Source organism: Fistularia commersonii, chromosome 7 (genome assembly GCF_037954325.1).
Source record: "Fistularia commersonii isolate RoL2024-O1a breed Wild chromosome 7, RoL_Fcom_v1.0, whole genome shotgun sequence".
Lineage (NCBI taxonomy): Eukaryota > Metazoa > Chordata > Actinopteri > Syngnathiformes > Fistulariidae > Fistularia > Fistularia commersonii.
In genome coordinates this window covers 15,875,712-15,901,636 of record NC_141290.1, presented here as the reverse complement: position 1 = coordinate 15,901,636, position 25,925 = coordinate 15,875,712, and the positions used below count along the sequence as shown (strand labels likewise).

General features: G+C 39.5%; 2 protein-coding genes across 3 annotated transcripts; both read left to right on the top strand.

Annotated features, from left to right (window-relative positions):
- Positions 1-65: 65 nt before the first annotated feature.
- cpne1 (copine I) lies at positions 66-24,315 on the top strand. 2 transcript variants are annotated; one of them, XM_086150035.1, is made up of 16 exons: positions 66-172; positions 15,192-15,320; positions 15,914-16,093; positions 16,639-16,713; positions 17,172-17,243; positions 17,408-17,491; positions 17,892-17,981; positions 18,077-18,175; positions 18,896-18,982; positions 19,417-19,476; positions 19,671-19,804; positions 20,471-20,525; positions 20,660-20,714; positions 21,476-21,609; positions 21,686-21,922; positions 22,674-24,315. In XM_086150035.1, exons 2-16 carry the CDS (start codon positions 15,192-15,194, stop codon positions 22,794-22,796), a joined length of 1,614 nt encoding a protein of 537 aa, XP_086006161.1. In that variant the 5' UTR covers positions 66-172; the 3' UTR covers positions 22,797-24,315. The 2 variants fall into 2 exon arrangements, with proteins under 2 accessions (XP_086006161.1, XP_086006160.1); XM_086150034.1 differs by lacking the exon at positions 66-172 and adding an exon at positions 13,710-13,872.
- On the top strand, positions 79-7,664 carry rbm12 (RNA binding motif protein 12). The gene is made up of 2 exons (XM_086150033.1): positions 79-172; positions 3,646-7,664. Exon 2 carries the CDS (start codon positions 3,674-3,676, stop codon positions 6,380-6,382), a length of 2,709 nt encoding a protein of 902 aa, XP_086006159.1. The 5' UTR covers positions 79-172; positions 3,646-3,673; the 3' UTR covers positions 6,383-7,664.
- Positions 24,316-25,925: the final 1,610 nt, after the last annotated feature.

Below are 25,925 nucleotides of genomic sequence, written 5' to 3'. Positions count from 1 at the left end.
CGGGGGGCGCGGGGCGGAAAAAAAACGTGTCGTATCTTCTCGCGGCACCTCAGTGATCTCGCGGTGTCTTTCTGCCGACATTTCGTGCTGCCGATGAGCTTGTTGAGAGAGACGACGCCAAGATCTCCGTTCATGAATTAAACTTCACTCTGTTTGTGTGACAGATTGCTCGGTAAGAGTCAACTAGCGGTAGCCCGCTAATTCATGCATTTAAACTGGGAACGGAACGCGACAAGGGCCGCTAAAACTCAATCATTTCCGATGTTCGGCTTTAACCCACCCAATATACAAAGCTGGGTTGAGCACAAGCTAGGTGGCTAACAAAATGTTAGCTTCTCACGGTAGCTAAGTAACGCTACATTTAGAAAAGTTGCTGCTAATAGCTAGCTAGCTTGTTCGTTCAAATGTAATGTTCCGTACTTAAACCACAGTGTCGTGTAATTTCGAATGTAATTGTTGTTTGGCTGAAATTAGCTATTTGGCAGCCTTTCAAAGCAGCATGGTGCTTCGTAGGTTAGCATTACCTAGCACTGCGACATAGTTGTTCTCTAGTGTTATACAGTGCGGACCAGCTACTCTTGGAATTTTCCTTCCTCTAAGATTTTGACAGAATGCTTTGAGGACTGTTCCATGTTTCTCTTTTGTTATACGTCCGACGACGAAGGTCCCTTCTTGTCCAGAATGGTTTTTACAGAGATTCGTTGTGATGTGTCTTTGGCCGATGATCACCAGACTGCAGCAATTATTGACTGTATTTTGTATCTTTGTTTCTCTTAAAGCGCAGAAGAACCATTACAGGTGTCGCAGAGATGCGTTTGAGAGAATGCAGTGTGCTGTGGTTGCAACGTCATCTTGCTTTTCACTCGTCCAACCAACCCTGCAGTACTTTGAATGAAAATATAGATATGTAGTTATGCTCAAGATGGAACACGGCAAAGCATGTTTGATATAGTTAAGTTTGAAGAAAGAGGGATTCGAATTTTCTGTGAATCCTTAATTAATCTTTACTGGCAAATCGAATTGAAGACATTTTTTTAAAACATGTTTGGCAAGTTCATTGATTTGTGGTTTATAAATTCAATATTTACACTGGTTTGATTTAAATGCCATTTTGACATGAATACATTTGATTTACCTTTGAAACCCAGATTCAAGATGAAATGTCAAAATTGAGGTCACGCTACATCTGTAGTGAGGACAGTTACTGATGGCTTAGATGAGAAATCTGATGGTGGGTTAAGTAAATTAGGATTTAATCATTTTGGCTTGAAACCGTATGTGTTACAGTGTTTGGATGTCAGCGATCTGCTGTTCCAGTATTGCTTTGTTTTGAGGCTAATGACAGTTTTCTAAGTTTTAAACTGGGAATTAAGATAGTCTTTTGTGCCGTAACCCTGGAACTGCTGTGTTTTTTTCTTGCTGTTTTAATACAGGTTCATTTCCATCTATTGTTGGTATCAATATGTGAAACTCACTCTGGTTTTACTTTTTCTTTGTTAATCACCTTACTGCTGTTAATGCTGACCAACTTGTAGGATTGATGGTCGGAAGTAACTGGGGGACTTGATATCAAGGTTGAACATGAAATTGGCTTTTGAAAAAGCTAACTTTGTATCTGCTTCAGAGAGAAATTGGAATTATTAAGGAAACTGGGACACTGGTGGCCCTGAGATTGCAGAAACATTTCTGAGGATCCATACTCTTGTTAAGCAGAGGATTATGGGAACATTGAGCATTGCTCCATCTGCTGTTTCTGACTCTGTGTTGCTCTGCCCCTCATTTCTGTTTGCTTTCTCTTTGATGAGCTGGTTTATTTTGAGTCATGTTGGCAATCAGCTGCTGGTGTTGCTGCTTTTACATGCCGATGATGTGCCAGACAACATGTAACTGATCTTGCTTTTGTTACAATGTGTGATTTTGCTCTTATTGTGCGCTGGTTGACTTCGCAATCTCTGTTGATATTTTGTTGATGGTGCATTGCAGACTAGCTCTAGTTTTCTTGGCTTACTATGCTCAAGTGGTCAATAAGCAGGTACTCAAAATGATACTACTGGAAGGTTAAGAAAACACCAGCATTCAACCTGCTGTCATCTGTGTTTGCTGCGTGATTTGTTTTTGCAATATAAGGTTTGTGCAAATTCAAGTCAAATTCAATTTTAAGTCCTGCTTGATATTTGGTGAAATATTGAGCCTTGCCTTTTTTTATTATTGAATGATTGTACATTTTTGCTGCAAGGGAAATTGAGTTTGGCTTTGGTTTTGTCTGTTAAGGTTTTATCTGTGTCTGTTAAGGACTTGAATTCAGAGGACTATATGAATTCAGAGGACTATTTTTTTCTATACATCAACTTTTTTTTTATTTGCCCAGGTTTTTGAGTCCGAACCGATCACTGTCATTAACTAACATGACCTGCTGCCAAATGCTGAAATCAACTGAGCAATTAAAGGTTACATATAACCGTGGGCTTCTCTTGGAGGGTTGAATTTCATTGAAGAATTGAAGTGGAATGTGCTCTTGACTTTTTGGGGGGAGATGTTGCAACTATGCCACAGTATTATTATACAGTAGAATCTATACTTCATTGAAGAATGCATGAGGTTAGGTGGTTGTTGACTTATCTTTGATCAAACATGCTTAAACTAAGACAGACATTAAAAAAAATTGTATTGCATATCAGACACAAGATTGGTTTAAGAAGCTTATACATATTGTATGGCAAGCACAAAGCATATTATGATTTAAGGCATTCATACCCAAATTGGAGTACATACCATTTTCAACATTAATTCTCTGTTTCTTCTTATATGAATTGAGTATCAGGTGATGGCCTGCTTTGACGAGCACTTTTTGAAATAACCACAGTTTCGCTGTTTTTCAAAACAGTGTATGCTACATATCTACGGAAACAATAATATGTGGAAAGAGCCATGGTAGTGCATGTTTCTCTCTTAGTGTGCACCTTTGGTAATGCTTTATAACAAAAAAGAAAGGGTTGACTGATTACTTTGAATGTCAGATAGATGTTTTGTACTTTTTTCAACTATGCAACATTTCCCCGGTTTGCAATCATTATCACCAAAATAGTTAAGCGTATGATGTACTATATCTCAAGAACACCTTTGTTCTGTCAGTTTGAAGTCCAAAAGTGCTTTTTTAATCTCAAAGGTCCATTTCCTTCTAGATGCCTCCTGTCTGTGTCCTCATTAATATTTGCTTTGTTCTTTAGTCATGTTGCAGCACCATGTTATGGTGATGGCTAACATGGATTTTTGGATCTAACAAACATCTTTTTTGTTTAGAGTGATCATGAGATATTAAAAGAAGTGAAACAAGTTTATCAAAATGGCAAGTTGCAGATAGCAGAGAGTAATGGTTTTGTACATTTTCTTGCTTATTTTGCCTACTCTTTGACATAATCCCCCAAACCCTTTTCAAACATCCACTGTTTACCAAATGTCAGGACCCTGAAATAATTTGATGCTTGAAACATCGTTTGATGTGAACAACAAATTATTAAATGTCAATTCTTTTGGCTCAACAATTGGGCTATGATATTGCATCTAAAATTCCTGAGGAATCATTTGGAAAACATTGGTCAATCTCCTTCCACTCTTTATCTGACAGTAGTGTTGCTCTCTCCCCAGGTTGTAGGCCTGTGTTTTAGCAGTCAGTATGGCGGTAGTCATCAGACTGCAAGGTCTGCCCATAGTGGCCGGCACCATGGACATCAGGCACTTCTTCTCTGGCCTCACCATCCCTGATGGGGGAGTGCACATCGTGGGGGGTGAGCATGGCGAGGCATTTATTGTCTTTGCCACGGATGAAGATGCTCGTCTGGGAATGATGCGCACAGGTGGGTCCATTAAGGGCTCCAAAGTGTCATTGTTGCTCAGTAGTAAGACAGAAATGCAGAATATGATTGAGTTAAGCCGACGTAGGTTTGAGGCTGGGACAGGTGCTGTTGAGGCAGCTGCACCTACAGCAGGTAATGCAACCCGACAAGCATCTGCTGCACCGATACCCACAGTACAGCCAGGAGCTGGAGGGAGAAGCGGTGGCCACGGAAATCATGGTTTCAGTAACACTCCTGCTTCAGTAACGTCAGCAAGCGCATCTCAGGATTCACAAAACAACAAAGCAGTGTCCAGCCTGGCTAATGTAGTGCCCAGTTTCCCCAACAGCTACAGCTCTGCTCCAACTATTACTACAGCCCTGGCTTCACTCAACCCCCCACCCATACCACCACTCCCAAGCATGCCTTCAATGCCCCCCATGCCCACATTGCCTACCATTCCTGTTCCACCCCCGGTATCCTCCCTCCCCCCTGTCCCAACTGTCAGCCCTCTATCCCAAGGACCTCCAGTTCCACCCATGTCCCATCTGCCCCACATGTCATCCTTGCCTCCCTTCAACCCCGCACTACCTCCTCCAGCAGGACTTGGCTCTGGCCTCCCCCTTGGAACCCCCAACCCCATGCTGTTCAATCCTCTCTCACCTCTGGCTTCTCTCGGCCTCCAGGCCCATATGAAGGCTGCCACAGCCTCTGTTACAGGAGCAGGTATTGCCAGTCCAGATGAGTTGTTTGTTCTTTTGCAGAACCTCCCTTTTTCTTGCTCAGAGATTGAGGTCAGGGAGTTTTTTCGTGGTCTTGGAGTGGATGGAGTCCGTTTGCTTAGAGACGGGCAGGGGCGACCAACTGGAAGAGCTATGGTGAAATTCTTTTCACCCCAGGATAGTTTTGAAGCTGTTAAGCGAGGAGGTGGCATGATGGGCCAAAGGTTCATTGAAATCACCCCAGGATCTGAGAGGCAATGGGCCAGCCTCAGTAACAACACTCCAGGCCAAACTCCTCCGAATAGTGGAAAATTAGCCAACAGCATTTTGTCACTAGATCAGCAACACCGCAGGGGTAATGCTGGGGTAGGAGCCAGAGATCAGAGAGGGAGATCACGATCTCCACATCGGCAAGAGTTCTGTGTCTACCTGAAGGGCCTTCCCTATGAAGCTGACAAGAAACAAATTAAAGAATTCTTCAATAATTTGGCCATTATCGAGGACAGTATCTATATTGCCTATGGGCCTAATGGGCGGGCCACAGGAGAAGGTTTTCTTGAGTTCAAAACTGAACAGGACTACAAGACTGCCCTGGGTGCTCACATGCAGTACATGGGCAGCCGCTTCATCCAAGTGCATCCAATCAGCCATAAGGGAATGCTCGAAAAGATTGATGCCATTCGTAAACGGGAATTAGCACAGGGTGATGGCAAGAACCACGATGGCATGAAAGCACCGAGAAATTGTGCCCACATCACTAACATCCCTTACAATGTTTCCAAGAAAGATGTGCGTGCTTTTCTGGAGGGGATTGGTATTTATGAGGACACCCTGAAAGTTTTGACAGATAGCCAAGGAAAAGGATTAGGCCAGGCTGTCTTTCAGCTTCAGACTGAGGAAGACGCACGGAAAGCTGAGAGACTTCACCGCCAAAAACTCAATGGACGTGATGCCTTTGTTCATTTGGTGACCTTCGAGCAAATGAAAGAAATTGAGAGGAATCCACCTCCACAAAACAAAAGGGGTCAAAGAAACCAGCAGCAGAGCCAGCAGAACCAAATTCAGAATCAGCACCAGCAAGCACAGCCAGTTCCTCAGCATCCTCAGATCAATCCGTTTGCCGGAATTAGTGGAGAGGAGTTCAACTTTCTCCGAAATACAATGGGAAACCTCAACAGTGCACCCTTTGTGACTCCATTTTCAGCCCCAGGGAATGGTTTAGCAGGTCCCCCTCCTCTCCCTCCTTTAGCAGCAGGACTCGGAGATGTAAATCTGGGTGTCGCACCTCCACTTGTTGCTGGTCTTCCTGGAACACCAATCCTTGAGCCACCAGGCTTCCGCCCTGGAACTGCTGGAGGGGCTCCATTCAACCAGGATGGGCTCAGAGGCTTGGTGCCCTTTGACAATGCCAACAGGAAAGGAGGGGTAGGACAAAACAGGGGTGGTGGGGCTGATAACAACAACAACCAAGGACGTCCAGGTGGGGGAGCGACTGGTGGACAAGTCTTTACTACAGGAACCGACAGCCTCCGTAACCAGGCAGCTCCTGGAGTATCAAGCAACCCAAACAGTCAACGTGGAGCCACCGGCCCGACAGTTGTCAAGCTTCAAAACATGCCATTCACTGTAACTGTTGATGAGATCATGGACTTTTTCTATGGCTACCAGGTGTTGCCAGGCTCAGTCTGCCTGCAGTTCAGTGAGAAAGGTTTACCAACTGGCGAGGCTATGGTGGCCTTCCAAAACCACGAAGAGGCAGCAGCTGCTGTAATGGACCTCAATGACCGACCTATTGGAGCACGCAAAGTCAAGATTTGCCTGGGTTAAAGGTCTTCCCAAAAACACTAACTCTTACTGTGTATAACAGTAACCAGGATTGACCTTCCTGGTTAAGCAAAGTCAATAGAAACCATACTTGATTCAGCACACAACTGTACAAAGTCCCTCGAGACCTTTTCTTGCCTAGGCTCGTAAGTGATTAGGGAATCTCCTTCAACTGTATAGATAAAGGCAGGTAAGCCCGCCCTGTGTATTCTGTCCTCCAAGAAGAATCTGACAAGTCTGACTGTGCTCTCTACTCAGTTATTCTAGTAGTAGATTATGATGATGGTGGTGGTGTGTTAACCACGTTTCCATGACAATGTAGCTTTGTATCAAGAAGTGTCCAGAGCTGGGACATGTTGAACATCCCTGTTTTGTTGCTCTTATGCTCTTAACAGTTACGAGTGTGATATGTTGCTTTATGTGCTTAAATATGCTGTGCTGCTGGGGGTTTTATAATTCACTCTATTGCTATGGTATTATTTTTACATGCTATATTGCAAAACATGAAAACCCACAATATGTTGCTATGAAATAAAAGGTTTGTGCTGTCTCGCTTTGATAAAATTTGTTGCCATGGTAATATCTAAAAATGCCCTCTGCTATGGTAAAAAAAAAGTCTTTACATGCTTTGTTGCTGTTCTAAATGAAGCTTTCTCAACACAATATGTTGGTGCTGTTTCCTCGCCAAAGTTTTCCCTTCCTTTTTTGCATTGATGATCTGAAGCTGTGCCGCCATTTCTCTCCTAATTGTTTTTGCTCCATTGCTTTGAAAGTTGACCGATCCTATTGCCAAGATAAATTGTTACACTAACATCAAGCATTGTCAAGAATCTGCACTCTGTTGCAGAGATAATACAACAGCACCTTTCTGTGTCTCTAAGATGAATTTTGACAACAGGGATATGGCTATGATGATAATCTGGGCTGTGTTGAATGAACATGTTTTCTCCCCTGTAAATGATGACCCTAAGGCTGCTGCATTTTTCCCCCCAAGTCACATATTTGATGTTGTTTGTGGTCTGTTCCACCCCAACCCCAGAAGCCCCTCCCCCAAAGCACAATAGGTGTTTGGACTGTAGAGTGCTGAGATTAAGCCTGTAGTGTTTTAGTTTGGCACTTGTTTTGTTGTATGTATGTTTGATATTGTTTTGGATGTTTCCACCTTCTGAACGCCATTTTTTTGTTTATACTTTCAGTGTGAACAAACTTGTATGACCACAAATAACCATACATAATGTGGAGTCTCGTTTGATTTGGATAATAAAAGGATGTTCCTGATGCTTTACCTACTCACCTGCCATCAGCTCTCTGTCTCCTTCTCATTGTCTAATGATGAAAACTGATCTGACGTCTAGGTTCATGATTTAAGACTTTGAATCATGCGTTTGTTTCTCCATGTTTGTAAATCTCAAATGGAAGATGGAGATGGTCCCGTGGGGAATACAGGATGTCATCATGTTATCGTCATAAGGTAATTACACCAGTAAGTGACTCTAGGTTGCACCTTAAATCTATTACCCTTAGATTCAGCCAAAGCTGATATATATTACCGGAGGACAAGCCTGTCTGAAGTGACTTTTATTTATTTTCTTTTAAATGTGCAGCTTTTGGCACATACATGTAATTTGGGGTGTTCAATATATTGATATTTAAAAGATGTAGTTTTTATTGAATATGTTGGTCCATTATATCTTGTAGTGTCTTTAAACATTTGTCCACTACAATCAGCTATAGATATGGGTGCATCTAAACTGGAATGAAATGTCTGATGAGCTTGGTGTTTATTAATATACCGTGTATATGTTACTGGATTTGCTTCACTTGAGGCAACAGAGATAGAAACAGGCTGGAGGCCGTTAATTTTCCTCATTGTAATGATTCAAGAGCTGAAAGCTGCAGCTGCTGCTAAAACTTTGATTTCTTTCAGTTGTGGTAGGTTGTTTTCTGGACTGCCTTTGCATTCCGTTGTAATAATTGTTCATTAATTTGGCAAATACTTCAATGCTGCATTATGGTGTGGTCACTGCCAGTGTCTAAAAGTTAAAGTACAGTCAAGATATATATATTTTTTAATATGTCAGGAATTCATTAATTCATAGAAAATGCCATAACTATGGCACACTCAACCACAGTGTGATTTTAATACACGGGCTTTAGCTTTAGACCAAAGCAGCAGAGTCAAAATAGTAATAGTTTATAACGCTACTGCAGTCAGATTCCTCCTGCATATATAAAGTTAAAGTAAAGAACCCCTCCATGTGTTAGGCATATTGTTACATATTTTGTGGCCCATCAGATTCAAGCACTCACATCAACCATTTGAATTTTAGGGAAAACCTTTGATCTGTCAATATCACTTTTTTTTTCAGATGCTCATTAAGGCCAGCCTTTAAAAATGGTTGAGAAGTATTCAAATTAAACGAACAATCCCAGTTCACTCATCAATCTACACATAGTGCTTCTCAAAGAAATTCACTTTTTTCGTTGGGGAGGAACTTAATGAATAACAGTCTTAGCACAACTGCCCTAATAACCTTATTAAAGGTCAAGCAACCATCTCATTCCTGCATGAATGATCTGATTCGTTTTAGTATGAACATCATGGTGATCTCGCTGCCACTAAAAATGAAGTAGATGTGTTATGGTAGCTCTGTGAATGAGGCCTTAGTTGAAGAAATTCAGCATGATAAATTTAAGTTTTTTTTTTATCTGAAGAGGAGCGTCTAATCTCCAAACAGGTGCAGTTATAAGAGCTCGCCTTGTGCATGTTGAATTATTCTGGATTAGGGCTCAATAAAGTGCAGTTAAACTTTTTTGTATTTAGCGTGCATTCAACACAACAATGTTGACTGGTACTGAACAATCGATTTAAGGGGTTGAAGGGATTGTATCAGTTAATTTCGTCATGAGCCTCACACAGACACATCAGTAGCAGTACAGTAAAATAAAAGTAATATAAAAGCTCCAATTAGTTTCTTTAATTCTCATTCGCAGCGGGACACTAACATAAATTTTGAGATAAAACGTCATCCAACTCTCAATCCCTAGAAGTTATCTGGTTGAGTTTATGCCATCAATATCAGGACATAATTCTGACCATTTGATTTCAATCTTGTCAAGAGCTTAAATGTATTGGTTTGAAGTTGTCAAATAGCTAAATCTGTCTTTAAATGGGCAAACTTGAACTTTCACACAAGGTGACATTTATGATTTCAATTTGGAGATTTTGTTGAACATCAGACACTTTATAAACAATTTTACTTATTGTTAGTTAAAATAACAATTTCACACATTTTGCACAAGTAGTTTTAGACATATTCAGAACTAATTTGTCCACAAGACAATTATGTTTTTTAAACATGCAATTACATGTGAGAAATATCCAGCTTCAGTTGAATTCCAAGCTCTTTACAGGGTAGTGGAAATATGTTTGATTTTTGCAAAGACACGAATTTAAGGTTCTCAGTCAGATAAGTCTGCTGAAGGTTGAATATGGGATTAAAATAATGTAATAAGACAGACATTAAACAGAGGTTACCTAGACATGCCTGCTTTTGTATTAATTAGCTGGTTACGGAAGATTATCGCAGAGACCCAAGCAGATGCAGGCAGAGAGATTAGCACATGTGGTGCTCCATATGGAGCCAGATTATCTGAGTTTATGAAGATTCGGGGAGTAGAGGAATGCTGTTTAGGATTAGGTGGAATGCAGTAATGTACTTAGCTTTTACTCAGGAGAAATAAAAAAATGCCAGGAAACAAGGTGAAACAACTTGTTTGTATCTCAGAAACATAACTGTTAAACACTAGAGCTGTGCGGTCGTATGACCGCCCATTGAATTTGACAGGTTTCCTCTGAGGGGCAGGTGTTCAAAGTCCAGATTTTAGACTCCTGTGGTTTTACCAAGTTTGAATAAAACTGGGTTTGTTTAACCTTATTGGTTGAAGAAAAGGGTTCATGTAGAAAAGGAGGTAAACCTGGAAATACATGTTCATTTCAGTTGAAGATAATTTGTCATGGATTCATGTGACAGTGAAACACGAAGAGGCAAAATCAGCTTTCAAAGCATTGTCATGTTTAAAACTATATTTTCAGGAATATTACATTACATTTCAAAGTGAATGTTTTAGTTGATCAAAGCAAATCTGAGTTATTGGGGTGAGAGTGCAGCTTGTCAGTTTAGAGTTTTTACAACTGTACTGCTTCCCTCACGATGAAGCGGGTAGGACGCATGATTGTACTTAAACCAGGCTGGCCTGGCTAGTCTGAAATAGCCGAGGTGTCAATCTTTTTCAAAGGAAACTGGACAGATTATCATCCTCCTGTGACTCTGGCATTTTTTGCTTTCATCCTGTAGATGGCAGTGTAGTATCTACAAACCAGTGTCGATTTTCCATGCATCTTTATATCATAGCTAGTTGTGGGAGAATTTTTAAGACCAGAATGTGAAACCAAACAAAACTCTACATAAAGAATCAAAGTACAAGTTCCCATTGTGCTGTAAAAACTTTCCTCTGTGGTTTATCATCATGTAGTGTGTTGTTAAATTACAAGAAAACATAATCAAGAAAAACCCTGAAGTAAGTACAGTACTTGAATAAGTGTTGAAGTTGAATGTGAATAGTTGGGACTCCTGGCCTGTGTTGTAGTACCGGTTATTAATTGGTATTTGTATTAATTAGTGATTGGTAATTATTTGACACGTATTGAGACCCTCATCCCCACCACCCTTAAAGCATGTCAAAACTTGTCCAAAATAAACTCGTGCTGTTTAAAATTATTGTTTTTGTGGGGTGTGTCTAGTTGGCAAACGAGCTGAAATGCATGTAAGAAACCCTTGTTGGACAAGTTGTAGTTGGTCACAGGTCAAATCATCACTTAATGATTTGCTGAGGTCCCCAAAGCCTACTGACCAATACTTAAGAGAGAGCCGGAAATTAAAGGTGAGTGAAAGACACTACAATTTGTTAGAGATATATCACCTGCTCTTTATATTCTGTCTTGTATTGCAACCCAAAGGCCTTCAGTCTAAATAGTTAAATTTCCAGCTTTTATTTGAATGATTCTGAGTAGCAAAAAGGAAGGTGTGGTTTAAAGGGTGGCTCCCAGTATCAGCTGGTGGATGTTGGGTTGGGACTCTGTTCCAAAACTGTTGATCTGATATTTTCTCCCCTCTTTTCTATGCTGTTGTGATTTTCATCCAGGAATATTATATAACAATGCCAAGCTTCAGAATAGGACATTTATCAACATATTGTACATCAAATATTATAAAACCATGATGTAGTGGATGTGTTTGTAACAGAGAAAATAGTAATACATAGCTTTTCTGCCTAGGTAAAAATCATGATTGTTGCTTTTTGTTCCTGACTATTGTTACCTTTTCATAATTACTTAAAGAACACATATATTGTTTTTCTACATCAATACACTAGTCTTCAAATTGCTCAAAAATGCAATGCTTAAATTGCCTTTGAAAACAGAAAGTAAGTGCCATAAAAAACAAGAATTTGTCAATAAAAAGGAAAAAATACAACCCAATATTGCCAACACAAGGACCAGGAAATGTCATAACAGTTATATTTTAGCTGAAGTTGAAGCACCTCAGCTTCTAAATCAGATATAAAGAACAGAAATGAAAGTTTAAACCAGTTCCAGGCAACTTCTGTCTCTATTACAGCAACATAACTATGACGAGATGGATTTAAAATAATTAGCTTAAACCTAATAAAATATATATAACAGAAACAGCGTTCTATCACATCAATGTGATGCTTTATCACAAGCCCTGTGAGGTTCCCTCCATGCACAATCCCTATTCCCCATAAGATTAATTGATAGCTTTGTTTCAAATGTTGGGTACTGTTGGACTTTTTGGAGGAATGAAGGACTCTTTAGATAGTTTGCTGCTAAAGGGAGGTGGATCGCAGACTTTGAAATTCGGATGAATGAATGGATGGGTGACTTAAAAGATGTATGACGATCTGTTTTGTGGCGTTAAGGGGTATACACAGAACATTGGTTTTCTGTGTGCTGTCCTCTTCCTCGCTTTATTTTTCTCTGTTTGGCATCTTGCACAGAATGTTCCATGAATCGGTTGTCTTTTACGCTGTTGCACGGTGGGGCAGCAGCCTGCACTGGCTGACACTAACAGACTTAATAAACTAATCTGTAAGGCCTGCAAGGTTATGGGGGTTGAAGCTGGACTCTCTGATGGCTGTGTCGGAGAGGAGAATGTTGTCCAAGATGAGCGCGATTCTCAACAACACCTCTCACCCGCTCCATGATATGCTGACCAATTGCAGGAGCTCATTCAGCAGCAGACAATGATTCCACCAAGGTGTTCTGCTTCTCTTCTTCTACTAACCATCACAAGAGGTCATTCTTGCCTCTGGCGATTAGACTGTATAACTTGGTCCGGTAAAAACACTACACTATCTGACCTTTTGTCATCTCACTATCCATCTGGTTATATTTATTTTTAACTTATGTATCTTAAACATTACACCACTTGTGCTTTATTTATTTACTACTATTAATATCTTCCTATTTTTTATTTACTTCTGTATGGATCATCTCAATTCCCAATTTTACAATTGAACTCAATATCCTCTCAATTTTCCTTCCTCTTGCTTGTAGTTGCTTGTGGTGTTGTGTGATCGAACAGCTTCACTGTGGCTCCTCCACAGAGGATGTTTGTGGGCAGGATGGTTCATGGGAACCCAGCTAACCGGACTCTGAAGACTTAAGCATTGGTTTTTCAACATAAGTGCATATATACAGGACTGTCTCAGAAAATTAAAATATTGTGATAAAGTTCTTTATCTTCTGTAATGCAATTAAAAGAAACAAAGAATGTCATACATTCTGGATTCATCACAAATAAACTGAAACATTACAAGCCTTTTATTATTTTAATCTTGCTGATTATGGCTTACATAGTAAGAAAACTCAAAAATCCTATCTCAAAATATTAGAATATCATGAAAAAGTATTTTATTTATTGCATTACAGAAGATAAAGAACTTTATCACAATATTCTAATTTTCTGAGACAGTCCTGTATATACTTATATAGAGAGAAATTCGTAATGAAGCAGCGCGGATTATGATTTTCATTTTATAAAGTCTTTTGTTACATCAATTTACAGATTATAGTGTTTTGAAATTTCGAGCCGTTTTGATTTTTTTGTATTTTTGCTTTCTACGAGATTCAGTTATGACCTGGCTTTTATTTTGAAACAAATTGACCGGAACCACTCGTTCGCAGAGCGTTTCGCTTGTCAGTCGTTTTGTCCAATCGGGACGCTTTGACTCTGATCGTTGGCCAATTGAAGCGGAGATTTTTGATCCGCTGCCGCTCCCTGTTCGCTGCTGTCCGGAGAGTTCAAGCTAAAGAAACAGTAGCCCATTGTAGCGCTTATTTACAGCGAAAACCGCTACATAACTCAATTTCTGCTTTATCAAGAATCTATAAGAGTGCTTACACAGTGGTGAGTGTAAAATCCTTGGTGTTTATCGTGAGTCGTTACCGTGAGTAAGCCATCTGGTGCCGCCCCGCCTCCGGCAGATTAATAATAAGAATAATCGTCTTTTATCTTTTATTAATCCCCGTGGGGAAATTAATTATCTGTAATTAATCCACCATGGAGGAACCATGAGCAGTAGGCTGCCGTCTACCGGCCCCATGGGAGCGGTTTGGGGATCGGTGTGTTGCTCAACAACACTTCGACCAGCTAGGAGGAGCCGGGATGTTCGTTTTCTTAAGAAAATTGCTCTACTCACAGTTTTTAGAAAGTGGTATAAACTTTCCCTCCCCGTGTGTCTTTGCTAAATCGAATCTGATGTTTATTTCTTTTATCCCAGAGATAGATTTTCAGATGGTAATTTATATTTATTTTATATCAACCCGCAAAATTCTACACACGCTAATGTAGCCAGTAAAAAGATGCGACCCGGGTTGGTTTTCGCTCTTTTCATTTTATTTTTAGCTTTTTAGGCTTTTTTTTTTAATCGACACGCGTAACAGAACATTGAATACTTACAGAAGCTTAATTGGAAACCACAATTTAGTTAAATGCTCTGTAGTCAAATCAAGAATGTATATAAAGATAAATTAAACGAGGCAGTGAAACTCAATTTATACAGTATATTTGGCAAAATTGCAGTAAAATAAAAAAATGTAGTATTTATTCAACCAGGCTGTAGTTTGCAGTTGTCACAGAACACATACGCAATAACAAACTACATACAAGTTCTTCAACGTTCAACTTTGTTCACACAGCCCCACCCAAAAACACCTTGCTGCTCTCTCTCATAGCCAACATTTTTTATGGCAGCTCCATATAACCTTTTTCATGTATTTTCAATCATTCATAGGGTTATTTCTATTTGCCCAGTTGATTAAACTGCTTTTGATTTAATGTTTTTTTAATTATAGTTTATTTTGGTCCAAACATGTTTATTTTGCACATGTGAATTGATTGTCTGTTCTGTGGGTTTGAGCAAGTGTGCAAACTGTCGTGGCTGCTGTGCATTCGGGACTTTGTTCTGCTTCCTTTTTTTTTCATGTTTGTTTTCAAAATTCGTTTGTATTGCCCTGGTTTAGTGCCTCTGAATACTTCTGCCTATTCAACTCCCTTTCTCCAATGAGTCATCCATTGGGCCTGACTCATCGGTTGTCTGTGGTTTCAAACCACGATGGTTTCCGATGCGTTTAATTCCTGTTTTAGTGTCAGTTGTGTCGTTGAGGTTTATAACTGATGCCATGAATGAAGGTTTGACATGAGGTTCTTCCTCTGCCCCCCTCAAGATGGCGGACTGTGTCTCTAAAGTGGAGCTGACAGTCTCCTGCTCTGACCTGCTGGACAAAGATGTTGGATCGAAGTCGGATCCATTGTGTGCACTTCTGCAAAGATCTGGAAAAGACAACTGGACTGAGGTAATAGTGCTGCTACCCTAAATGTTATATGCTACACATATGCTGTTGACTATGTATGTAGGGGGCAGGATTTTAAAACATAATTTTGCCATACATCTGTACTTGATGATTTATTCACAAAATGTATTCACAGATTTAGAGCCACTTCTTTCTTCATAAAAATGTTTCAGCCCCATGTGCTGCACTTGTCTAGCAATACCAGCAATATCAAGGTTTTGGAAATATGAGGATTTGATTGGGGTGGTGCAGAGGGTTAGAGGGGTTGTCTTTGTAACCGAATCATTCCTGGTTCGATTCCTAGCTCCCCCTAGCCTGTAGAACTGTTGTTGAGCAAGACACTGAACCCCTAAACGCTCCCCTGGTGCTTATGGACTCACAGTTGAAGAGTACCTATGATATAAATTGCAGACCTCTGCATGCTTTGCAAGTGGGAATAGGTGAAAAATTAGTAGTGTATCAAATACTTGTTCTTCCCACTGTATGTATGAATTTATGCATGTATGTTAACCACTGTTAGAACGTTCAAGATTTTATATCTAAAATGTCCAATCAGTTTGTTGTATCTAAATTCCTGTATGTCTGTGTCCCCTCAGCTAGGTCGTACTGAACATTTGACGAACACTTCCAGTCCATCTTTCAGCCAGCGTCTCCGGTTGGATTATCACTTTGAGACTGTTCAGAATCTAAAGTTTGGGGTTTATGACATCGACAACTCCTCTGCTGACCTTGGCGATGATGACTACCTGGGTGGGGTAGAATTGACGCTCGGACAGGTGTGCATAACGCGAAACCCATTCTAAATTGAAAGTTTGTCTCATCAGTCACTCCAGAAGTTTTTTTTCCCCCACAATCTATCACCTTTTTTTTTGCTGTGAGCCAGTTATATCAACTATCCCTGTCATTTGTAAAGACACAAAATATTCATATAAAAATTGTGTCCCACTGTCTCCTGGTTCACACTAAAAAATAACATCTTGTCACACTGATGGTGATTTTTCAGTGAGGGGTTTAACTGTAAATGGATTCTCTTAATTAATGTTTTAATTCTGATTTTCAGTTCACTTCAAATGTCAGTTCAACTTAAAATGTCACTTGAAACAACCTTTTACATTTCACACCAGCCAAGATATAAAGCTATCCACTACTGAGGTGGTTGTTTACTTAACTGCATTATTTTTTTGTTGTTACCAAAATTAAACCCTGTCAGTTAGACTGAATTAGTAGTTCATGAAGATAAGGACTTAATCTTACTACAATAATCTAATAGGTAACTAAGTTCACAGTTAATTCAGTTTCTCATTATTTTTGTTTGTTTAAGATAGTTTCCAGTAAAACCGTGACCAGACCTCTGCAGCTGAAGAAGGGCAAACCTGCAGGAAAAGGAACCATTACTGTACGTGTGTCAGTATGCTTTTGTGTGTATGAAGAGAATGGAGCAGATTTATTTTTTATATCTTTCATAAATGTCAATGCAGACCTTGAGGTGATCACCAAAATGTTTTGTTTTTGCACTACCCTCCGACCACCTATCTCAATCTTTCACCACCCTAATCCTATTCATATCTATGTTCATATTATTATACGTACTCTCCAGGACACATTTCCCATTTTTCCCTCATTTCTCACATTTCAACAGTTGTTTTTTATACAAGGTACCTCAGTTCTTTTCTGTATCACTGTAAAATTTTGCACAAGACTGTATTTATTGGGCATTGTTGCTATTTCTGATGTGTTTTAAACCCTTTCCTACAAATTAGTCCATAGTGCTGCAACACTTCCCTGTCATGGGATCAATCCTGTCCTATTACCAACAGACTCTGTTATTCAATATTTTTGCGTGTGTATTTGTAGATCACAGCAGAGGAGATAAAGGACAACAGAGCCATTGTGTTGGAGCTAGAGGCTAAAAATCTTGACAAGAAGGTATCTTCTTACTGCTTTGTTTTATTGGCTTATTTTCTTGGATTAATTTTTAGAAAATGCTGCTTCTCAATTCTTGAGAAAAGGTGAACCAGCACTATATAAGTTACAACACATATGTATTTGCAGTGTTTGATGTGGCAGCATTCTGTCTTGTGTTTGCACAGGACACGTTTGGAAAGTCCGATCCCTTCCTGGAGATATATAAACAAGGGGATGATGGAAAGTGGCAGCTTGTCCACAGGACAGAGGTAAACACCGCAAGGTTTTCACTTTTCCCCTTTTGGAAAATATCACTGCCTTTTAATTTAAACTGAAGTTTAAATTAATTGTCTTTAAAGAAACATTTTGTATCAAAGAGACAGTAACTTGTTCTTTCAGATTTAAAGTTTAACCTGTTCAGTTTCTTTTGTGTTAGGGGTATCACAGTTCTCAAAAGATGGGCTTTTCAGATATCGATTGTATCACAATCGGTTGATTGGGTATGGAAAATTCCACGTTAGACAACATACATATTTCAGTATTTCGAAAAATTGAAAATGTCAACATTACTCTTAGCTGGATTACGTTGTGTTTCAAACATCTATATTCCTGCAGACCTCATGTGGGGTGGTGATGACCTCCTGCAATGATGTATGTGTGTGTTTCTAGGTAGTGAAGAACAATCTCAATCCTTCCTGGAAGAAGTTTTGTGTTCCTCTTCAGACATTCTGCAGCAGTGACCTTGACAGACCACTAAAGGTTTCACAAATCAGAATCAGTGTCTTTAAAATAGGCAATCTGAACATCTCCGTCAGTCAGTAACCACTCTTAACACAAGTCTGCTCTTCTTGCAGGTCAGCTGTTCCGATTATGACAGTGATGGATCCCACGACTTGATTGGCTCTTTCACCACCAAAGTGTCAGAGCTGCAGAAAACAGCTCACGGGAAACAGGTGAGTACAAAGGTAGCAATTTATAGCATTATAATGCTTATAGAACGATGGCCTCACACTTCCACATCAGTTAAGTCTGTGTAAACAGGAAGAAGTAGAAAAAGAACCAAAAAACTTCCTTTAAATGACAAAATGTTGGTGCTGTGATTTGATTTTTTGTTACTTTTGTTGGACTAACAGCTGCTGTCAGTATAATTTGGATCCACATTCACAAAAGATTAACGTACCCTCACATGCAAGTCAGACTATAACTGCATCATTGGTTTTAAAGATTAAGAGTTTAGCTGACACCACTCATGTTTTCCTGTTGGCCTGTTCAGCCATTCAGGCTCAGCATGCCACTAATTTGGCTCATCTAGACCTACAATGTTATGGTAGCTAAGGATTAAAATAAAGGAGTTAATACTTTTATGAAAACCTTTTTTTTTTGTTTGTTTACAGTTCAGGAGAATATCCCATAATTCACCCCACCACCACTACTGCCCCCCCCTCCCACATTACTAACCTGGTTATTAATAACTGGCAACCAGGGTCTCTGGCTCAGTTATTTTTTCAGGAACTGAGAGGTTCAGAAGCAAAGAGGAAGTGTTGAGGAATATACATTTAGGCATGCTGCTTAATTATTTGACACAAAACAACCAAAGGTGAACAGATAATAGAGACTTAACATCCCAAACTCTCTCTTCCTTTTCCTGTGAACTGCTGTGTGTCATCCTGCAGGTGGAGTTTGAATGCATCCACCCTGAGAAACAGAAGAAAAAGAAGAGTTACAAGAACTCTGGAGTTGTCTCTGTTAAAAGCTGTGAGGTAGAGATCACATTGCCCAAAGTACTCTGCCTGTGGTTATTTTATGCAAACCATAAAGCTGTCAAATAGTTTCCTGTGTTTTGCTGCTTTTATAGTCGGACAAATGGTTGGTTAAAAAAAAAGAACATCTTGTCGGACATATTTCTGTCCAAAATATGCACATCCTTTGCGTCACTGTTACCTAGGAGGAAAGAGGACAGTTGTCTAGTTGTCTACAGTTACTTGTTTCCCCTTTTCACATGTTGAACTAATCTAATGCGATCAGTGCAAAATCCTAAACGTGTGTGTGTGTGTGTGTGTGTGTGTGTGTGTGTGTGTGTGTGTGTGTGTGTGTGTGTGTGTGTGTGTGTGTGTGTGTGTGTGTGTGTGTGTGTGTGTGTGTGTGTGTGTGTGTGTGTGTGTGTGTGTGTGTGTGTGCGTGTGTGTGCGAGCAGCTGGTGACTCAGCACACCTTCCTGGACTATGTGATGGGTGGCTGTCAGATCAACTTCACTGTGAGTCAGCGTCACTTTCATGACCACCAATAAGCAAAATGTTATGTTGTTGAGATAAGATAAACATGTTTATGTGTGGAGTCTCAGTTGACTGATTACTAATTGCTGATTGCTGAATTTATAAAGTACCTAACAGTATATTAGTTCAATTGTTTGTCAGAAACGAACAAATGAATATTGCATATAATCTGCAGGTGGGGATCGACTTCACCGGCTCTAATGGGGATCCTCGTTCACCCAACTCCCTCCACTATCTGAGTCCAGACGGACTGAACCAATACCTTTCTGCTCTGTGGTCCGTGGGTCAGGTGGTACAGGACTATGACACGTTAGTAAACACAAACTCAACCCATGGTGACAAAAAATTACACTCCAAAACGGGGCTGGGTAATGTCTCAATATACTAAATAATTGAAATCTCCATTTTTTTGGATACTCTTTATACAGTATATTGATTTTACTATCTACATTGTTTTAATGGTGGCTTTTTAAAAATCAATTTAATACATATAAGTAATGGAAATGTGCTGCAATTGCTCTCACTGTAAGCTCCGTTGCCCTGAAAAATGTAAAAAAAAAACGAAATTGCAACACATGCAAAAAATCACCTAAAACCACCCCTAGTTGTTGTGACATTTTAATCTATCAGAAATGCATAACAATTACAAAACAATACATTTGCTATTTAGCAAGAGTTATAAAGAACAACAGTTTTTTTAGTTAAGAATTTGAAAGTGAGGGTTGATGCTGTGTCAGCAATCACAAGGTCTTCAAAAGTATAAAAATTGCTGCATAGTTAAACAACAATCTCTTATACGAATACTCAATTTAGGTTGTGTATCTGACCCATTACTTCTCAAACCTGATTGGACTTGGTGACAAATATCACATTCCATACCACACAGGCCGATTCCTCCACTTAAATTTCTAAATGCTGCTGAAACTTTCATTCTGAATGTTTGTAGAGATTTAAAAAATGTGTTTCCTGTTTCAGGGACAAACTTTTCCCAGCGTTTGGTTTTGGAGCCAAATTGCCACCAGACTACCAGGTCAGCTTCTCTCTTGTTATTATTTTTCATGAGACAGATTCATTTTTTTAAATAACTGTAATAGGATAGTAACCAGTAGTTTTAACTCAAGAAGCTAAAGTCCAGCGTTTTCTGTTGTGTTGATAATTTTCTAGGCTGCACATCATGAGTTTGCTCTCAACTTCAATCCAAATAACCCCTACTGCAGTGGTAGGTGAACACACACGCGCACACACACACACACACACACACACACACACACACACACACAGTTTTTTTTGATCTCTTGATGAATCAATCTGTTAGTCAGGCTTTTTAGTTCAGTAATGTCTGCCACGTTGAAGATTCTTTTTTTTTTTTCTCCACATCCTGTTGAACATCTAGCAGTCTCACCAACAGCTTCTTTTTTGCTGCTTACTGAATGAACTTTTTATCCCAGTCTGGGGATTGATAGACCAGCTAATCAAATCATTTTATTGTATTTTTTTAAAATGTAATCTTATTTGCTATTTTGATTTCAAGTTTACCAGTTTGATCTCTTATCCAGTAATTCTGTGAAGTTGATCTTGAGAATATCGTTTTTATTTAAATTTTCTTCCCTACCTACCTTCCCAAAATTTATTATTATTTTTTCATCCGGCTATCGGCCCAATAAAATGTCCTTCATCTAAATGGAGCTGGGCCATAATTGAAGTTAGTGACTAACCTGTGTTTGCTCTGCATTGACGTGACAAAATGATTCAATGTCCTCGATTAATTACCCAGCTATACATTTACCTGAAGCACTAATACCTCCATCGCAGCTGGAAAGCAACATAAATATCATTGCAATCACCTTTTAGACTCGATTAGATGATTAAGCTCCAAATAATGAGCATCCCAGAATTTGATGCTTCACAACACATGTATTATTCCTTAGTGTATCCAATGTTTTCTCTTTGACTAAAAGTGCACGTATGACTGCTTGTCAGGGATCCAGGGGATAGTCGACGCCTACAGGATGGTTCTCCCTCAGCTCAGACTTTCTGGACCCACTAACTTCTCTCCCATCATCAATCACGTTGCCTCCATCGCAACCACTGGCGCGCAGACCAACAGCGCCTCTGTGAGGACACTTACGAACACACAAATGTTGCATACAATAGAATCTGAAGATACTGATCCATGCCCTGTTTTTCCAGCAATACTTTGTCCTCCTCATCCTTACTGATGGTGAGATCACTGACTTCGACCAGACCCGTGACGCCATTGTCCGAGCTTCACGGCTTCCAATGTCCATCATCATCGTGGGTGTTGGGCCAGCGGATTTTAAAGCCATGGAGCTCCTGGATGGGGACAACGGCGTGCTTAAGTCTACAGTTGGGGAGGCTGTTTCCAGAGACATTGTCCAGTTTGTCCCCTACAGGCAGTTCAAAGATGTAAGACTGTGTGTTTGTGTTCAGTATAAGATGTGCTGGTCAATGTAGTGCTCACAAGTGTTCACAGAGTATTGAGTCAAATGAATTAGAGCTTGTCAGGAATCCGAGTTGGGCTGATAAAGAGTCAGGTTGTTATGTTGAACAGAATTTTTTTCTCCAAGGAGTGTAGATGAGCTAGCTTGCAGGTGAGTGATAAGGACTTTAGGTAATCTGATCCAGCTTTGATTTCAGTGTTTTCAGGTTTCATGTTTTGTGCTAGAGAAACTGATTAATGCCTTTCAGAGCTTATTGCGTGTTCTACTTAATGACATTTTTCAGTGGTTGGAAAATATTTGATTACATTACAAATTGAAATTAATGAATAATCCTCCTCAGCTATAGCTATTCATTCATTCATTCATTCATTATCTGTAAGCTTATTCTCATTTGTGTCACAGTCAGTAGGGGGGCTGGATCCTATCCCATCTGTCATTGGGCAAGAGGCAGGGGACACCTTGGACCTGTTACCAGTCAATTTCAGGGCCACCAATAGAGACCTACAACTATTCATTCTCACCACATGTTTTACAACTCAGCTGTAGTCCATATTCTAAATCACATTGTTTCCTCTTGGTTTTCTGGTTACAAATTTGAATGTCTAACATTACAGTATACTTTCAAACAAATATATTGGTGTCCAGCTCTGAATGTTGATAGAACTAAGGTGCAAATTTCATCTGAAGTCTCTAATCCGCTATCTGTCTGTCCTCAGGCTCCTGTGGCAGCTCTGGCTCAGTCTGTCCTTGCTGAGGTTCCCAACCAGCTTGTCTCTTATTTCAAAATGAGAGGGTTTGGACCACCAAAACCAAAAGCGGCGACAAAGTCCGAAGCCTAAAGCCCCAAACATTCCTTCTATTCCCGGGTTGGACCATGCCAATTTACACCATACTCGCCATATATGACCACTTACAGGGGAACAACCTTATACTTTGCTTTGAGTTCAGCCAGTCACCATGTGGCACTTAGCAGTTAGCCAATCAGAATGCTAGGAGTTTTATTTTTCTAACAAGTTTTGTATTCTGTTTATTGCTGAATAATTCTAATCGTAATATAGAGCGATTGCTTCAGCTGCTTTTTCACATACTATGCAATTATAGAGCTGTTGCCTCACACATGCGCACACACACACACACACACACACACACACACACACAGACACACACACACCATAATGCTCTGTGGGCTGTCTTGACAATTGTTGTTTGTAGGTCAATTACTGGTGTCTTATTCAATTACTAATTGAGAGGTGACTTTATGTAATGTCTCTTACTGACACAGAAATTGGGTAAAGTTGATAAAGTCTTATCATTAACTTAGGATCTATTGCAACAGCCCCTTGGGAGACAATAGTTAAACTTCACATAGCTGGTCACTGCATTGCCTTTGTGACTACTTTGCATCCCGGACTAGACATGTCTGATCTTTGTGGATCATGTAGCAAGTTTAAAAAAAAAAAAAAAAAAAAAGGGTTTTCGTATCTGTATCCAATGCTGGAAAACCTAATGATATTATAGAATCTATCAGAGCTTTAACACTATAGCCTTATTTCCAAACTTATTATGGTCTTTATATTAACTTTGCCATAGTGATAGCGACACATTGCTCTTTGTTTTACTAGGTAGTAAAGTTCTCTTATATGACTCAGTGGATCTATGCAATCGCCATCTTGTGTGGCTGATCTTAACTCATGTTGTCTGTCAGGATGATCTCTGGTCAGGTCAAGCCAAGCCACTTTTTATTTATATAGCGCCAAATCACAACACAATTGTCACATGACACTTTACTCGTAGAGTACAAATGATTTAACGCAGATAACTCCTTTTAAGACTTTGTACATGGTTGGGAGACAAGCCAAAGTGTCAATTTATGAAAAATATAGGGCTGCAAAATGTTGGTATGCCTGTACATTAAGAATCAATTGTGGGTTACATACATTTGACCTGAGTGCAGGTGCAAACCAAATAGTCAGAAAACATTCCTTCTGTTGCTCCTTCCTAATGCTGTTCTTTGCACTTCCTGTACAAGTATTTGTTTCAAAATCCTGCTGGTCAACACAGTCAGGTGAAGGTGACCTCTGGTGAAATGACAAGAATAGTCAGATGGAGTGTGTTCATGGAGCAGCTTATAAAAAGAAGAAAAGTCAGTGGTTCGGGCCCCATGTTGAATAAACTACAAGCCATAAACACTCCCATCATTATTTACTTGGAGCCAAGATGGCCATCTCTCCAACAACACAGATGATTTATTCAGGTCTAGTGGATGTTGAAGTAACCATAATCAGCATATATCTACTCCAGATTTCTGTAAACTGGAATTGGCTCTTATATTAATAAGACTTTCAATCAAAAACAGGACTTTATGAATGTAGTTTGTTTCCACTTCATTTTTCTTAAAGATGCGTGTATTTGGATGCACAAATAGTATAATAGTCATCTTGCCATATCTGAAACACAGGAGACAATATGAAAGCTTGAAAGTATATAAACATTGTATTTTTCACCAGTGTGATGGAATAGACAAAGGTGTGATTGAATGCTCTGGAAAAAACAGGGTCTTGTGATTACTTTCTCAAACATGCCATTTTACATTTTAAGTTGAAGCAGTGTTTTTTTGTTGACAGACCCTATTTCTGATTGTCTGGTAGCAATTTTGGATCAGTGCAGTTTTCTCGCCACAAGAGGAGGCATCTTCACCTGACTCTTTCAGGATCCTATCGCCTCAAATAAGTAGAAGTACAAAAGATGTTCATTGCTCTAGTGTCCCTTTGGTAAATTGGAAAAAAAATAGCTACAACTCTTCAAGGGTATTTGCTGGTTTAAGTTGAGTGAAGACTCATTGTATCCTTGGTAAACTTCACTGTTCCTTTTTTTTAACATTACTTTGTTGTGAACGGTTTATTCCCAGCACAGCAATCATAACTACAAATTCATCTGTAAAAAGCCAAATAGTGTGCTAATGGTTATTGGCAATGTTTCAGCCTTAATTTCTTTCTAACAAGGTAATTTGCTATCATATGCACAATAATTCAAATACATATAAAATAATGTTCATATCCTGCTTGTTTTGTATTTTGCCTCTGTAAAGAGTGAACTAGACAAAAGAAAAGCAAAGAGCAGGGCAATGACCTCAGAAAGAGTGCACTGACCATAGAATTTTAATTTGATGACCATCAAAAACCTTTGTTTTTGTTTTTTTTTTCTTTGGAAGTTTTTGATAATTATCCAGTTTTTCCTCTGTTGCCTAAACCTGATAGACACATGCTAGACATTAGTATGATGTTGAATGTTGTCAAGACGATGCACTGCAGACATGTAGTCTCTCCTCTTAGTCTTGGCAGGGGTTACATGGTGCAATGATGTTATCGAATATGAAAGATCTTTTATTTGTAAATCCTAAATGCTGGGATCACGGAGACCATCACAAGCCTGCAATTTGAACAGACAAGCCAAAGAACATAAGGCACTATGTATAAAGAAGTTTTAACCAACCTGGTTAACTTTACCTGCTGCAAGCCTACATCTCTTTGTGCTTTTCTGCATGGCGCTTCTTGCTGTTCTTCAGTGTGCCAATATATTTTCTACAGGTCAATCCATGGCACCATGTAACCCACGTGTACAATTTTCATATATGCAACTCACCCGTAGATCAAACTTGTAGGAATGACATAATGCTGGCATAGAATCTAGTAATAAAGCAATTTTTTTAAAGAAATGCTCCTTTATTGTTTCATTGCTTTTCCAACAGTTATGGCATTAAGTTGAATTGGAAATTATTGAAAGAAGGAAGTTGTGGTCTTAACTGTGGTTTACTTATAGACCTCTTTTTTTAACTAAGTAGTAACTAAGTAGAAATATATGTAAACACTGACATCCTAGCCTGCTTTGTGATTTTGGTTGAAATCTAATGCATATGGCTCCATACCCCTCAAGCTAGTGGATGTGGCATTGGAGAGGCACCATGTCCC

Bases quoted from the DNA above. Each gene is read 5' to 3' on its own strand.
- cpne1 (XM_086150035.1), top strand. From the start codon at position 15,192: ATGGCGGACTGTGTCTCTAAAGTGGAGCTGACAGTCTCCTGCTCTGAC. The intron at 15,321-15,913 runs GTAATAGTGCTG...GTGTCCCCTCAG, and splicing joins GAAAAGACAACTGGACTGAG to CTAGGTCGTACTGAACATTT. The intron at 19,477-19,670 runs GTGAGTCAGCGT...TATAATCTGCAG, and splicing joins GCTGTCAGATCAACTTCACT to GTGGGGATCGACTTCACCGG.
- rbm12 (XM_086150033.1), top strand. From the start codon at position 3,674: ATGGCGGTAGTCATCAGACTGCAAGGTCTGCCCATAGTGGCCGGCACC.